The 14,606-nt window shown below is 47.8% G+C and overlaps 1 protein-coding gene across 1 annotated transcript; it reads left to right on the top strand.

Annotated features, from left to right (window-relative positions):
* Positions 1-6,652: 6,652 nt before the first annotated feature.
* On the top strand, positions 6,653-13,238 carry LOC141509124 (platelet glycoprotein VI-like). Its single transcript, XM_074218404.1, has 9 exons — positions 6,653-6,992; positions 8,128-8,421; positions 8,792-8,866; positions 9,703-9,741; positions 10,133-10,246; positions 10,333-10,372; positions 10,476-10,519; positions 10,631-10,698; positions 10,864-13,238. Exons 1-9 carry the CDS (start codon positions 6,653-6,655, stop codon positions 10,990-10,992), a joined length of 1,143 nt encoding a protein of 380 aa, XP_074074505.1. The 3' UTR covers positions 10,993-13,238.
* Positions 13,239-14,606: the final 1,368 nt, after the last annotated feature.

Genomic DNA, 14,606 nt, shown 5'->3' with positions numbered 1-14,606 from the left:
TCACTTTTAATGCAAAATAGGAGACCTTCCTACAGTCATCCTTCCAATACCATATGTGGACTTCTCCCAAAACACCACCCCTTCCACCCACTTGGAGGGGCATTTTAGGAGAGTTTGACTTGTGGTTTGCTCTCTTACTTCTTACCTTTCCTCCTTGATCTAATCAGCAGTTCTTCTGTCTGGTTTAGACTATTGAACTTAACCCACATGTGGTCTTTAAAGAATTCTTATTTTTCTTTTCTTTTCTCTATATTGTGTTTGTAGAAACTTTTTAATAAATCTATTATTTTTTCCACACACACACACACACACACACACACACACACACACACACATACACACATACACATACACACTCCAGGGTCAGAAGGTCATGAGTTCTTTACTTCTTAAATAAACCAATAGCCTGATGTCAGAACCACAAGGGGAAGCCCTCAAATACTTGGCTAGGCACTCCTCTAACTCACCAATTTATCTGATGTTATTTGGTTACCCTCAGTCTGGTTTAATCCACTTGAAGAGATTATTTTACCAGGGTGTGGCCACAGCACAAACTACAGCTTCTTAGTCCCATAGGAGACTGGAGTGAGCATCTAAGTTGAAAAAGTATATGAGACCTTGTAGAGAATGTGCAGGTGAGTTAGAAATGCAGCCAAGGGAAGGAATAAGAAAGTATGAGGGGCGGCTAGGTGGCGCAGTGGATAAAGCACCGGCCCTGTAGTCAGGAGTACCTGGGTTCAAATCCAGCCTCAGACACTTCATAATTACCTAGCTGTGTGGCCTTGGGCAAGCCACTTAACCCCATTTGCCTTGCAAAAACCTAAAAAAAAAAGTATGAGCATTTGTCCCTTGTTTATTCTGAGCCAGATAAAAATGGGTAGATCTTTCCAGAAACTTTCATCCTACAATTCTGGGAACCAACCAGTTCAGTGAGTATCAGGAAAACTGGTTTTCCAGGCAGCATTAAGAGGCAAGTCTACATGTTGGACAAGAAAGCATAGAAGATCAAATGAAGGTTCACTTCCATATTGCTTTCAGTTTGCTCAAGGGTCTTACATACAAATTTGTTTATCCATTTTACAATGGGACAATGACATTAGATTTAACTAATACCCTTGATGGTAGAATCCAGATCTGACCGGATTTGTTGATTAGTTATCTCACAAGCTTGAGTCTCTGTTCTTTGTGCTTGAGAAAGATCATGATATCAGGGAGGTGATGCCATGACAAGCAAATGAAGTGAATTTGAGTGAGGGGGATACTGTGCTAAGTCACCAGCCTCACTTTTCCTTCCAGAGTCATCTTTGGTCCAGTGACCAGATATAGGTCAAGGTGACAGGAGTTGGTCTTGGATAGGAGACAATCAAGGTTAAGTGACTTGCCCAAGGTCACATAGGAAGTATGAAATGTCTCAGGTCAAATATGAATTCAGGTCTTCCTGAATACAGAGTTGGTGCTCTATCCACTGCACCACCTAATTTCTCTCAGGTAGGGAATACTTAAGTTTGATGATTTCCTTGGGGGAGGCATTTTTTCCCAATCTAACTAAACTGCTTTACATAATTTTGAAGTTGGAGGGAAGGTGCCTGGCACATAATAGACACTTCCCCAAGGCTGGATGTAGGAAGGAGAAAATAGTCAGACCTTGGGGAAATGTGATGAATTCCAAGTCATAAAGTGAGGAAGGTCTTTCTGGGAGAGGGGATATTTTTGGAAAAGCAAAGAGATGGGCAGGTAGAGTTCAGTCAAGGGTTCACCAGCAGGTTTCCCAGGATCAGAGTGTGTGAAGGGGATTGTGCCCCAGAAAGAGTACAGATATGAACCCAGGAATTCTAGGGTCAATGACACTTTTAGGGTCAGTTTGGGTCATTCCCAATGGTTGTTGACAATGTCATCTAAAAATATATACATTTTGTTTCCTTGTAACAAATATGAATCTCCCCATTGTATCAATAGTCATTGGTTAGTGCCAACATCCTAGAGGGGGAAGATTCTCATGCTTTGTGGAGGTCTTTACCCTAAGGGATAAGGCACAAAGGTTCTGAATTGGGAAGGGGCATTGCTCCTGACTAATGGAGTTTCTGACAGAGCCATTATACTACTAATAAGCTCTACTAACAAATATAACATGAAGCCCATCATGAGTTGAGAGCTGATCTCTTAATGGAGAAGCACAAGAGAAGCATTAAAAGCTCCCACTTCTGATTATGGAATTGCATAAATATACTTCTCCAAATCCCACATTGGGTCTGGTTCCTAAACTGCCTGACATATGTCTGACCACAAGCCTAAAGAACTTGGTAAACACATTTATTAATTGAATTATGTTTGTTCTTTCTTAATTAAGACCAGACTCTAGAAGGTAGCACATTAATTTCTAAATTTATTTGTACCTTATGAGGATAAACCTGAAGGTTAACATATGGTTGTTTAAAGCTGCTTTAAAGCCAAACTCCTGAAGGCTAACACTACACAATGTTGGTATTCTTTCCCTATAAGACTTTTAGCTCATCCTTCCTTAGGACTGGTGATCGTGGCAAACACAAAAGCCCTGAAGGAGAGATCCTCTCCTGCTACAGGTTCAGGAACAAACTAGAACTCAAGAAAGGGGTGGTTTTATTGATCAGTGATGAGATTCTAACCTCACTGACCGTGGCTGACCCAGTCCAGAGCAGGGGAAGAACATAGTGATGCAATGCCAAGGGAGGAGCAGTGTCTCAATGGTCCTTGACTCCCTTGTTCCTTGAAATTCTTCAATCCCAGCTAAATTCCAACCTTCTGCAGGAAGTCTTTCCCAGTCTTCTTAATGCTGCTGCCATCCCCTCTGAGGTCATCTCCAGATTCTCCTGTCTGTAGTTTGTTTGTTTGTACACAACTCTTTGCCTGGTGTCTCCCCCATGAGACCCTGAGGACCTTGAGGTCATTTTGCCTTCTTGGATAACATCCTAACGTAGTTTAGAGCTTCACACATATGAAGCACTTCATAAATGCTTGTAGATCATGGAAGCAGTGCCAGCTATCTCAACTACAGAGGTCCACAGAGGTCTCCTGCTCCTTCAGCCTCAAAGCCCAAGATTTCAGGAATAGTTGAGGACAATGAGGGAGTGGGGAAGAAAGAAGAGGATCCTGTCCTAGGACTCTTTCATTTTGGTCTTTGCTAAACCAACTGAGGACATCCTTGACCAGGAACAGCAGACACTGTGTTGGAATCTGCTCCTGTGGATCCTTGAACATGGACTGAGAAAGAGAGACTCAAGGCTAAGGTCAGCACTGGATACTGAGAAGACCAATGTGAAAGGAGACCAGACCCCAGGGTCAGCCATTGGGTGCCAAGGTAATCCCAACTGGTCTTTGTCTCCAACATAATTTCTTCACTCCCAGTTGAGATTTTGAATATGGAGGGGCTTCACTCACACCACACCTGCCTCCAAAGACAGTAAATTTTTCTACAAACTAGCACAATATTTTTTTTTAGGTTTTTGCAAGGCAAATGGGGTGAAGTGGCTTTCCCAAGGCCACACAGCTAGGTAATTATTAAGTGTCTGAGTCCAGATTTGAACCCAGGTACTCCTGACTCCAGGGCCGGTGCTTTATCCACTGCACCACTTAGCTGCTCAATAAACTATTACCCAGCAGAAGAAGAAGAACTGGGCTAATGTGTGAAGGTAGAAAGGACCTAAGAAACACTGGGACCTCAGAGTGAGAAAAGATGCAATGTCCACACAGCGGGAGGGAAAGCTCCTGAGAGGAGACTCAGGATCTGTCTTGGATTCCTGGCTCTGCCCAACACTTGCTTTAGGACTCAGGGTAGCTTACACCTGTCTTTGGCCCCTGCTTCTTCATCTGTAAATGGACTCAGTGTCCAAAGACCTTCCTGGCTCTGTTGTAAGCTATGTTGAAAGTCTCACCTGTGGTTAGGCAGAAAGAGGGAAAGAAAAGACTGATGATGTGTCAGGGTGGTCCAGAGGGTCCTAGCCTTTCTGGAAGTCCTGAGGGGGAAAAAACCCTGTGGGTCATGGGGTGAAGAAAGAGAAGTTAGAGATGGGTATACCATACCTGCCCTCCAAATTCTCATTGCCCAGATAAAACCTTCCTGTCATGGATTTCACCACACATCTAAGAGGGTAAAGGAATAACTTCTGCCAATCACAGAGTTACACATCACAGTTGATCTCAGACTGATACTTTCTTGGTGCCCACCAAAAATCATTACAACGTGTACATTTTTGTCCTGTTCAACAGTGGATTATCTGAGTAATAATATTGGGTAAGAGGGTCATTGATGAAAAGAGATCACAATGGTAGCCATGGAGACTCAGAACCAGAACCCAAACTTTTGCTAATTTGGTCATTTTAGGGAGCATTCAACCTAATCCTTCAGATTCTGGGGATAGACCAGAGGAGACCCCCCTCCTTGCCCCACCCTCTCCCAGTCAGGTTATGGCAGGTCTGGTGACTTGTGGAGAGACATAGAACAGACATGCCTCACTGGTTGGTTTAGGGGGAATCTATTCAGGCAGGTCCTTCATGGTTCCTTTCAGGAGGAATTCAGTCACTGAGGGATTCCCAGGAAAAGACTGGGGGATGACCATTTCTGAGGCAGTGGAGGGCTTTTCTCCTTGGGACATGTCCCTGAGTGGGGAGGAACTAAGGTGTGTAGTTCTTGAACCCTTTTCCACATGCATGCACATGCACATGCACATGTATGTATATATACACATACACACACTTTCACATATAGAAAAAGACATGACACACTCATACATACATACATAAGATAAACACACACATGCACACACATATTTACAAGCCCTTCCACACATCTATACACTCACACTCACATGCACATACTCAGACATAAAAGCCACACATACACATGTACTCCCACTCACACAACAAGAGATACAGACAGAATCATACATACAGTCACAAAATCTCACAGACATATACACACACATACATAAAAGTATATAAATATAAACATATATACATATACATATATATATATATATATATATATGAATACACACACACACACACACACTCCTTCCCTCTACCTCCCCATGTCTGTGACTGGAGCAGGGTCTCCCCAGCTAAGGGAGCAACCTAGACCTGGGGGACTTCATCCCAGCCTTGATGGACACAAGATTCAGCAAGATTCAGGACCAGAGGAAGGGGAGGATCAGTCCAGGGGGCATCCAGGACCCTGGGGTGCACAACCTAATAAAGAGGACTTGCTAGTTTCCCAGCATCATTTGAATCCAAAGCCCAGAGGATGTGCAGAAGGAGGAGCAAGCCCACCAGTTGGGGCAGAGGCTGGGATGCTTTTACATTTTGTTTTTTATTATTGCTTCTCAGGAAATATCCTTTTTTGAATACTAAACAAATGCTTTAGGAATCTATGTAGGCTAACTGAGGTTACAGAGTTAATTGATATTAGAGACAGGAACTGGCTCAATGACTTATAGGAACATCATGGGAGGGGGCTCCTAAATCATGGAATTAGAGAACTAGGGACCTGGCCTGTTGGCCTGAGCACTAGTTGGGAGACTGAGTACAGACTTCAGTCTATAGAAGGCAGAGGCCTAAACAGTCCAGAGCCTGGACTGGTCACTTGGCAAGGTCACTTATAAATCATTAGAAGAGACCCGCCTGAACCCTAAGGCATCAGGTCCCAATGCAGCCCCGCCCCCCACCCAGCAGCCCCTTGTTCTGGGATCTGGCTTTAACTTCTTGTCTCCACAGGAATCCTGGTCTGATGGGTTAGGGATTGAGCCCTGTTTAAAGAGGCAGTCCTGGGCAGGGGCGGGGGGGCAAGGGGCAAGCTGAGGGCAGGATCTGGGTTGGGGACTAGGATCAAATTCATGGGCCCCAGTGAGAGCAGCATATCCAACACGGGGGTTATTGAGCATCCATGAGGCTAACCCACAAGGCTTTTCTGAGGATTGTTCCCAGTGTGTAGGGTCTGAATTATCACCATAAAGGAAAAAGTGTTTCATCATTGGGCCAAGAGAGGACTCCCCAACCCCATCCCCCCGCACACACACACAGTGATGAAGACATCTGTGCAGAAACAACCAGAGAGGAAGGAAAATTGAACCTTCTCAGAGATTGACAAACTCAGGGCAGAGCCGGCCGATTGCCTTCGGTGCCTCTGACTGTCTTAGTCAGCCTTGGTCCTCTCCTACCAGCCCCTGGGACCACCATGACCCCCACCCTCTGTGTCCTGCTGTGTCTTGGTAAGTCTTAAGAAGCTTGATATACAAGTGCAACCCCTACCTCCTTGGTAATGAGAAAGAAGCGCTCCTGCAAAGACAGGAGAGACAAGTATGGGGTCACCTAGCAAGATGTGGAGGAAGCAGGGAGAAACTGGACCTCTTAGAGAGATCCTCATATCCAACTCTTTCCTTCACGTTGTCCTAAGCCCTAACTCTGATCCCCTTTTCTCCTTCTTGGGGAGGGGGTTGGATGGGGAGGGTTGGGGGGTAGGAAGTAAGCAGTGTCCTCTCTGACAGGGCTGTGTCTGGGCCAGAGGATGAGGACCCAGGTAGGTGAGTCTAAGCCCCCATAATCCCCTTGGCCACAAGGGAGATCAGTCCCCATGTTGGGGGGTCTGGGCTGGAGTGTCAGGGTTCAAATGAGGGGACCCAAAATGGGGGACAAAGAAAAGGAATCCCCTGGAAGTGACATCTCTCATTCCCTTCCAGACAGAACCCCCAGACCCTCCCTCAGTGCAGACAAAGGCCCTTTGGTGACTCTAGAAAGTAGAGTGACCCTCACATGTCTGGGGTCACTGGGGGCTGAAAAGTATCTGCTGGAGAAAAATCAAGAGTCTCCAGTGATGAAGGTCATAGATGTGAAACCAACCAGAGGAGAGGTCAAGTTTCTCATCCCAACAGTGACAGAAAAAGATGCTAGGAAATATTACTGTCGTTATAGATGCTCATCTGTCTTCTCAGAGTACAGTAACCCCCTGGAGCTGGTGGTGACAGGTGAAGACCCCCCTCCAGACTCCCCCCCCCCTCCCCCGTGTAGGGCTGCCTCAGGGTCCCATTGGCTCTAAACTCCTCCCCAGCCATGCCTGGTCCTAGCCTACCTCTGCCTCTGGGACTGAAGATGGGGTAGGGGAATCAGCATCTGTATAGCACCTACTGTATACCAAGCACTTTATATTATCTCATCTAATCCTCACAACAAAGCTGCAAGGTTGGTTCTATTGTGATCTTCATCCTATAGTTGGGAAAACTGAGGCAAACAGGATCGTGGAACTGGGTGTTGTCTGAAGCTAGATTTGAACTCAGGTCTTTCTGACTCCAGACCCAAGGCTCAGACCTCTGCCACCAATTGCCTCAGTCACGTCTATCCTGGGGCCATAGAGGAGACAGGAGGCTCAGCTGGGTCTGAGAGGCCCAGTCAGAGCTGGAGGCTCCTGGAGAGGGGCCCAGGGAGGGTGGGGCATCTTCCTCCTCCCAGTCCTGTCCTTTCCAGAGCCAGAAGAGGGAAGGGAGGTGGACCTGTTGCTGCTTGGTCCCCCTCCCTAGCTCAGGTCTAGGCACAGGGAGGGGAGGGGGTGTCTCTTCAGTGAATCCCCAGAGTCTTTGTACTCCAGGAAGTGAGGATAGGAGGGATCCAGGATTCCCACCCAAGGCTCTTATTCCCCTTTCCTCCCTGTGTCAGGACTCATTCCCCCACCTTCCTCGCTCTAGGTTCTGCTTTGGGGAGAAGATAATTGGCCAAAACTCCATAGACAGGTCTTGAACGGCCCCTCCCCCAAAGGTTATGGAGAGAGATTCTTTGATACAGGTTGGGGAACACAGTCCCGATCCTGAGAGGAGCCTCCCTCCCTGTCTGGCCTCCATTTGTTTCTCCTTCTCTCTTTTTCTTCTCCCTTTCCCCTCTCATTCCTCCACTTTCCATTTTTTCCCTAGAGATGTCCAAGATCCTCCCCCCCCATTAAAAAACTATCATAATTCCATTTTCTCATAGAGATGAATTAAACCTCCTCCCATCCACCCCCTGCAGGGATCTAGGCCTGGGCCAGTCCTCCCTGAGTCAGATCTGCCCTTGTTGCCTGAAATGGGGGGGGAGGGACTGACAGCCCTAATGCCAGGCTCTCCTCCTCCCCAGGTCTCTATGGCCCCCCCTCCCTCTCAGCCTTGCCCAGCTCCCAGGTGACCTCAGGACAGCAGGTGACCCTCCTGTGTCAGTCAGATGGATGGTTTGCCAGGTTTGCTCTGTACAAGAATGGAGAAAAGATAGAGGAACATCAAGTCCAAACTCATAGCCGGGGGTCTCAGACCAACTTCTCCATCCTGGTTGTGACTCCGGCCCATGCAGGGTCTTACCAATGTTACACCTTTTACAGTAATAAGCCTTATGTGTGGTCAGCCCCCAGTGACCCCCTGGTGCTCAGGGTCACAGGTGAGAGACCCCCCAACCCTCCTTAACCTTCCCACCCCCCCCCAAGCTTCCTCTCTAATCCTGGGGCCCCACACAGCCTGCTCAGATCCCTGCCCCATGGGAGGCCAGTGGAAAAAGAAGGTTCAGAGGGAGAGTCCTGGCAGTGGGTCATCCTCAGGTGAGGACTTTCCTCCCTGGCCCCTCTAGATGCCCTCACCCTTTGTCCCCTGTCCAGTGATGTTGGTCCCACAGACAATGTATCTCCCAGCTCCCAGAAAGGGGGTTCAGGTGGTGGTGGGGGATCCCAGAGGAGCAGAGCATAGTGAAGGTACACCCAGGGGTAGGGGGTAGGGGAAATCCCACCCAGGTCCTCCCCCTTCTCTTCTCTCAGATCCAGGCACCACAAAGGAACCTCACCTTACTCAAAGCCCTGGAAATCCCCAAAATATGACATCATCCCCAATCAGTGAGTAACCAGGGACCCTCAGCAACAGGATGGGGGTCTTTCTCCCCTATTTCTCTCCAACTCCTGTCTGGGCTAGGACTGAGTCTCCCCTTTTTCAGAATAAAGCAAGTCATCAGAAGGATCAGGGCCAGGGGCAGGGGAAGTTGCAGCCTGGGGAAGAAAGAGGAACAAGATTGGTCAGGAAGAGATATTTTTGGGGGGGGGCAAAGAGATGAACTGAGAAGTCCCTTCCCTCTCCCATCACTCCTCTTCCCCAGCAGCCCCTATAGTCTCTCACCCCTAACCCCTACAACTATATTTGGGACTATGAGGGGAAAGGTCTCTACTTCTCCCCTGGCTTCCCCAGGGAGGAGAAAGGACACTCTCAGGTGCCCCCACCCTAATTCCTCTAAGCTGGAAGCACTACAGTGACCCCCTCCCCATCCTCCTTCCTCTGCCCACTACTGGCTCCCCCAGTACAGTAGAATCTCAGAGACCTGGGACAGCAAGGACAAGGGGCCTGAAGAACCAGAGGGTCCCTCCTTCCCACCCCAGCTACTCTCTTCTTTCCCAGGGTCCCTCCCCTACCCTAGGAACTCAACCAGGAGGAATGAGGGGGGTCACAGGAAATATGGAGGCATCAGGCTTCCCAAGTGGACAGGTCAGCATAGGTCACTGAGCCAACCCACCCATTGAACAGATGGAAAAATGAGATGTGGAGAAGGGGGACACTTGCCCAGACTCTCCCAACAGCAAGTCTGGGCAGTGCTGGGCTTATATCTGGGGCATCTGCAGACCCTCCAGCCTCTCTGGACTCCCCAGTCCAGCCCCTCACCTTGCCTCTTCCTCCTCCTCAGAGATCTCTCAAACTCCTAAATCTGGACACTCCCTGTTTGGTGAGTAACTTGAAAAAAGCCACCAGAGAGAGGAGGGGGAGGGACTAAATGTCCAGTCAGGGTCTGCCCGCCCCACCCAGGGTTCCCTCATTGCCCACCACTATTCCTGCAGCTCCTTATTATTCTCCTTTTCCTACCTCTGGGCCTTTGCCCAAGCTGTGGCCCCACCTGTCATGCTCTTCCTCCTCACATCCTCCTCTTACAATGAAAACACCCCTCCCAGGACAATCTTAAGAGCCTCCCCCCCCCCCCCAAAGAAGCCTTTCCTGCCCCCTCTCACTTCTTATTGACCTCTCCTCAGAGGGAACACCATGGACTGGGGGGGGCTCCCCAAAGGCCAGTTTCCTGTTCACTCTTTCCCTACCCTGGTCATCATTCTCATCTTCCCCAGGTCTTTCCTTCCTCCAAGCAGGCATCTTGATTGGCATCTCAACCTTCCTCATCCTGCTCATCCTCTTCCTCCTCCTTGCCTGGTACAGACACCAGAAACATAAGACCAAACTTGGTGAGTTCTTCGGACTGGGACCACCTGGGCTGAGGGTCTGATGGGGTAGGAGCTGAACCCCACTAAAGGCTGACTCTTCTTTACAGGGAATGGGGGCAGAGAGGCAAAGGCAAAGACCACCAGGAGGTAGGGCCCCAGATACCTCTGATACCCCCCAGCCCTCCCCAGCACACCTGCCTACCTTCCCAGACTGCTCCCCCTCAACATTCTGTGTCTTTTTGCTCTCCAGCTCTGACTCAGATGGGACCCCACTGGAGGAAACACTGTGTGACTGTGAGGGGAAGGGGCAGGGCAGGGGCAGTGGGGCCTGGGATGGCAGAGGAGAAAGACTGGGCTGGGAAGGACCAGGGTCCTGCCCCCTCATGACTTTTCCTTTGTCTTCAGATGCTGTGGTGAATAAGGACAGACAGACAGACAGACAGACAAAGGATACCAGGCCAGAGGACACAACAGTGAGTACCCCCAGACCTCTCCACCCTTCCTCAGCTCTCTCCTCTGTAAGGACTGGAGAGGGGAGGCTCCCGAAGGTCACAAAACTGGGGCAGGGGTCAGTCCTTTGGTGCCCCTCAGCCCCCCTGCCCCATGTCCCATTCCATCCCCTCATCTCCTCCTGCCAGGTGTCCTCAAGGGAAGACCCTCAGGAAGTGACCTATGCCCAGCTGAACCTCAATAGTCTCAAAGCTGGGGTTGAGGACCCTCCCACTTCTGGATCAAAAGATCTCAGCCTCTATGCTGTCCTATGGTGATCTCCCCCTGAGGGGGAGATCAGGGGACTCCAGGAAGAAGAGGCCCTTCCCATTCAACCTCGACTTTCTGAGATCAGACACTGTGCTACATCATCAGCCACTGGTTTGGACCCCTGTTCTTCACCCCAAGGAGAGGGAAAGGACTAAAAACTGTCGAGAATAAGGATCCTACCTTCTGATCTCTGACACTGAGATATTGTTCTCTGCAATGCCAGACCACCAAGCTGGGGACAGACTGGTCACCGACCACTAATTAGGAATCACCTGGGTCCTGTTCTTGTTGGATCTGTCAGTACACTGTAGGGGCTGGGGGCTGTGCAGTAGATGCCAGAGAGCCCATCTACCTCCAGAAGAGATGGAGAAGCTGATCCTCAGGTGAGAAAAGAGTTTACCTGGTTCACTGCCCCCAAAGTCTCCTACACAGGAGGAAGGTCCCAGAGCTTACAGACTCTAGAGACTCAGACTGGTTAGCAAGGTCCTTAAGTCCAAAAGTATTAACCATGTTCTTTTCATTTCAAGCCGGGGGGAACACGCAAATGAAACATTTTACATATCTTTCCAACACCTGGCTCACTCTGTTCCACCCTCCTCTTCCCAAAATGAAACCAGCTCCCCATCATTCTTGTATTGAATACCTTTGCCCCAAGTCATTTAAAATCAACAAGGCAGGGCCACAAACTACAGCTGGCCCCAGCCTGCTCCCTAATGAGGTAACCATGGGTCAGTCATTCTAGTGCCCAGTCCTTTCCTTCCAGTGGTTAGGTGGCCTCCCCCACTCATCAGGCCTTCTCCATTGAGGCAGAAATGCTCCTGCGGCCAGTCAAGGCTCTGGGACAAATGGAAGAATAACTATTCCCTTTCCTATGAAGATCTGCTTCAGTACCCTTTACTTCTTACTTCCCAGCGTTTGTGGGTCTGGGTTTGGTATGAAAGATTGGAACTAGAGAATCTTCAGGACAGATGTCTGTCATGGTGCCCAAGGGCTTCATTGTTCCAAAACTAGAGGGAAGAGATACTTCTCAAGTGCATCAGAGAGAACTCCCTTCTCTATCTCCCTCACCTGGGGTGTTCTGAAAGCCCTGTAGTAGCTCACGTAAATAGACCTCGAAGGGTTGAACAAGGTTGATCTGGCTCTGCTGTTTCCCTGGCTATTTAGTCTTGCACAAAACCCTTGCCTTGCATGGCTTCCCTTTCTCTATAAAATAATCCTGTTAGTCCAACTTCCAATAGCTCTGCTCCTGTGATATTCCTCCTTGGATCACAGAACTAGAGACAGCAACCTTGGGGGACAAGAGGTCAGGGAAGACAGCAGCTAGGAGGCTCTTCTTCCAGAAGTGCAGGATTTCATGCAGGACACCTCTCACCTAACCCAGACCCCTGGTTCTCCTAGAATGTGCTCTTCACTGTCTGCTCTCCTAGTTCCCTTCCTGTCTATCACATCTGAAATAAAAAGGGGGTTTCTGGCTTAGATTTTTTTTTTTTTAGTTTTTTGCAAGGCAAATGGGGTTAAGTGGCTTGCCCAAGGCCACACAGCTAGGTAATTATTAAGTGTCTGAGACTGGATTTGAATCCAGGTACTCCTGACTCCAGGGCTGGTGCTTTATCCACTACGCCACCTAGCTGCCCCTCCATTATGGCAGCTAGCCGCCCCCCTGGCTTAGATTTTTTCAGAATAGAATCCCAGCTCCACCATTCCTAAAATGGACAAAGGTATTGCAAATTTTTTTAACTTCTTGTTTCCTTTTATTATTGGCACACAGGGCCATTCCTCCTGCAAATTTTCACTAGCTAAAATCCTATTTCAGTTAATATTATCCCTGCCCCCTCCAATCAAAACCTGCTTCATGAGATGTGAAAATTTACTGAAATATTCCTTAGATAAGAAACCAAATGAAGCTCAGCAGTCTCTCCATGGAGATATGTCAATCTGTTTTTCAATTAGGCTCCTCTTGAAACCTTTACATGTAGTTTGGTCTGTAATCAGTCTCAGATTACCTATAGAATTTGCATGATGAAGCTTGTTTCGCTAGGTTATGTATGGTATGATCACTGTAAGGAGGTTTGTTCAACTTTTGTGATATTGAAGGACGCGAGTTGTCTTTTCCTTAATTCCTATGGTCTAAGAGGAAGTAAAGGATGGTAAAACATAAAAGAATTCTTTTTCTGTTACTCTGATGTCATTTTGACTGTGAGGAAGTTTGTTAAAATCCTAAACATTATTTCAGCTTTCTCTAGACCATATGCTTGAGCACAATAATAAATCATTTGTTTCAAATCTCTTTTCTGAATTGTGGCAAATACATTCTGACAATAGTTAGGTACCCTGTGGACTCAGCAAAGAGATATTTCTAACATTTAAAAAAAATTCTAAATATCACACTAGATCAAATAATGATTGAGAAGTCCAAAGAGAATCTCCAGTGAGAGGCTTGTTCAGCTACAGATACACAACAAAAATTTATCAGACACCCACGGGTCATGGGCAATGGGGCTGCCCACAAAGTTAATGTCATAGCAGAGAAATGAGGGCAGTGACCAAGATGGCCCCAAGTTGTAGTTTATAGGACTCTGTGCCCATAGGCAAAGAGAAGGAAGGACTCCCTAAGAAAGACCCTGGGAGATCAAACTTTTTCTCCTGTATTTTCATCTCTTACTCTGACTCCCTCTCTTTGAAGGGAGTTTCCCTGAGGATGGGATCTCAAAGCATCTCAGCTTCCTCCCACATCAGAAATTCAAAGTTGATAAGTCTAGGTTCTGACTCCCAAGTGACTTCTAGGAGGGACAAGAATGGGTCCTAGATGGCTACTGGTCTATTTTATTCAAGCTTAGTGGAGTGCCATCTTGTCTCTCTCCTCCATATGTTCTGCCCTGTTCCCTCTACTCTTGAGGTCTCTAGAATCTGAATCCTGCCACAGGGGTGTTGTCACCCAAGTTCATGTAAGCCAAATTGATTTTCATGGCTCTGGGAGCATGGGAAGGGGAGTCAGAATGTAGAACTGAATCCTATTGCAAGTCACTGCACTGCTGTATGGTGGGGTGGGAGAGCTGAGTGGGCTTATGTTAGAGATTTCTGATCTTCTCCCTGGTTAGATCAGGGTTTCTACTTTAATTGGATTCTTGATATCCTGGATCAGAGAGGCAGCAGAAATTACTTTCTCTTTGGGGTATAATTCCTATTTGGAGAGGTCTGAGGGGTCAAGAGGGTCAGAGGAAATGTTTAGTACTACTGCTTCACTGATACTCAAGGATGCAATCTGCTGGATTAAATGGGAAGCGATGGGGTCAAGGGCACCTGTGGAAGAGTTGGCACTTGAAGTAGAAGGGTCACATCTTTGTCAATGACTGGAGAATGTAGGAGATAAAGGGGAAGAGGTCCAGGGATTTCAAGGTAAAGAGAATGGGAGAAGAAGCCAACAACATAAAGTAAGAGGTGAAGTCCACAACTGAGGGTGGGGTAGTGAGGAGCAAAGCATGGAATGGGGGATCAATTGGGGGGAGTAAAGGATTTCCTTGTTATGGCAACAACCCAGTTGAGTTGGATATAGTGAACTTATGATTTGCCAATCTACATAAGTTTCAACTTTCTCCTTCTGAATTCAGAAGCATATGAGTCA

This window comes from Macrotis lagotis, chromosome 1 (assembly GCF_037893015.1).
Source record: "Macrotis lagotis isolate mMagLag1 chromosome 1, bilby.v1.9.chrom.fasta, whole genome shotgun sequence".
NCBI lineage: Eukaryota > Metazoa > Chordata > Mammalia > Peramelemorphia > Peramelidae > Macrotis > Macrotis lagotis.
The sequence above is the reverse complement of the archived record's forward strand: the minus strand, read 5'-3'. Positions and strand labels throughout refer to the sequence as shown.

What these genes read in the sequence shown, in the direction of transcription:
- LOC141509124 (XM_074218404.1), top strand. Translation starts at nt 6,653, where the DNA reads ATGGGGGACAAAGAAAAGGAATCCCCTGGAAGTGACATCTCTCATTCC. An exon ending in GAAACATAAGACCAAACTTG is followed by an intron (nt 10,247 to 10,332) that starts GTGAGTTCTTCG and finishes TCTTCTTTACAG; the next exon opens with GGAATGGGGGCAGAGAGGCA. An exon ending in AAGGCAAAGACCACCAGGAG is followed by an intron (nt 10,373 to 10,475) that starts GTAGGGCCCCAG and finishes TTTGCTCTCCAG; the next exon opens with CTCTGACTCAGATGGGACCC.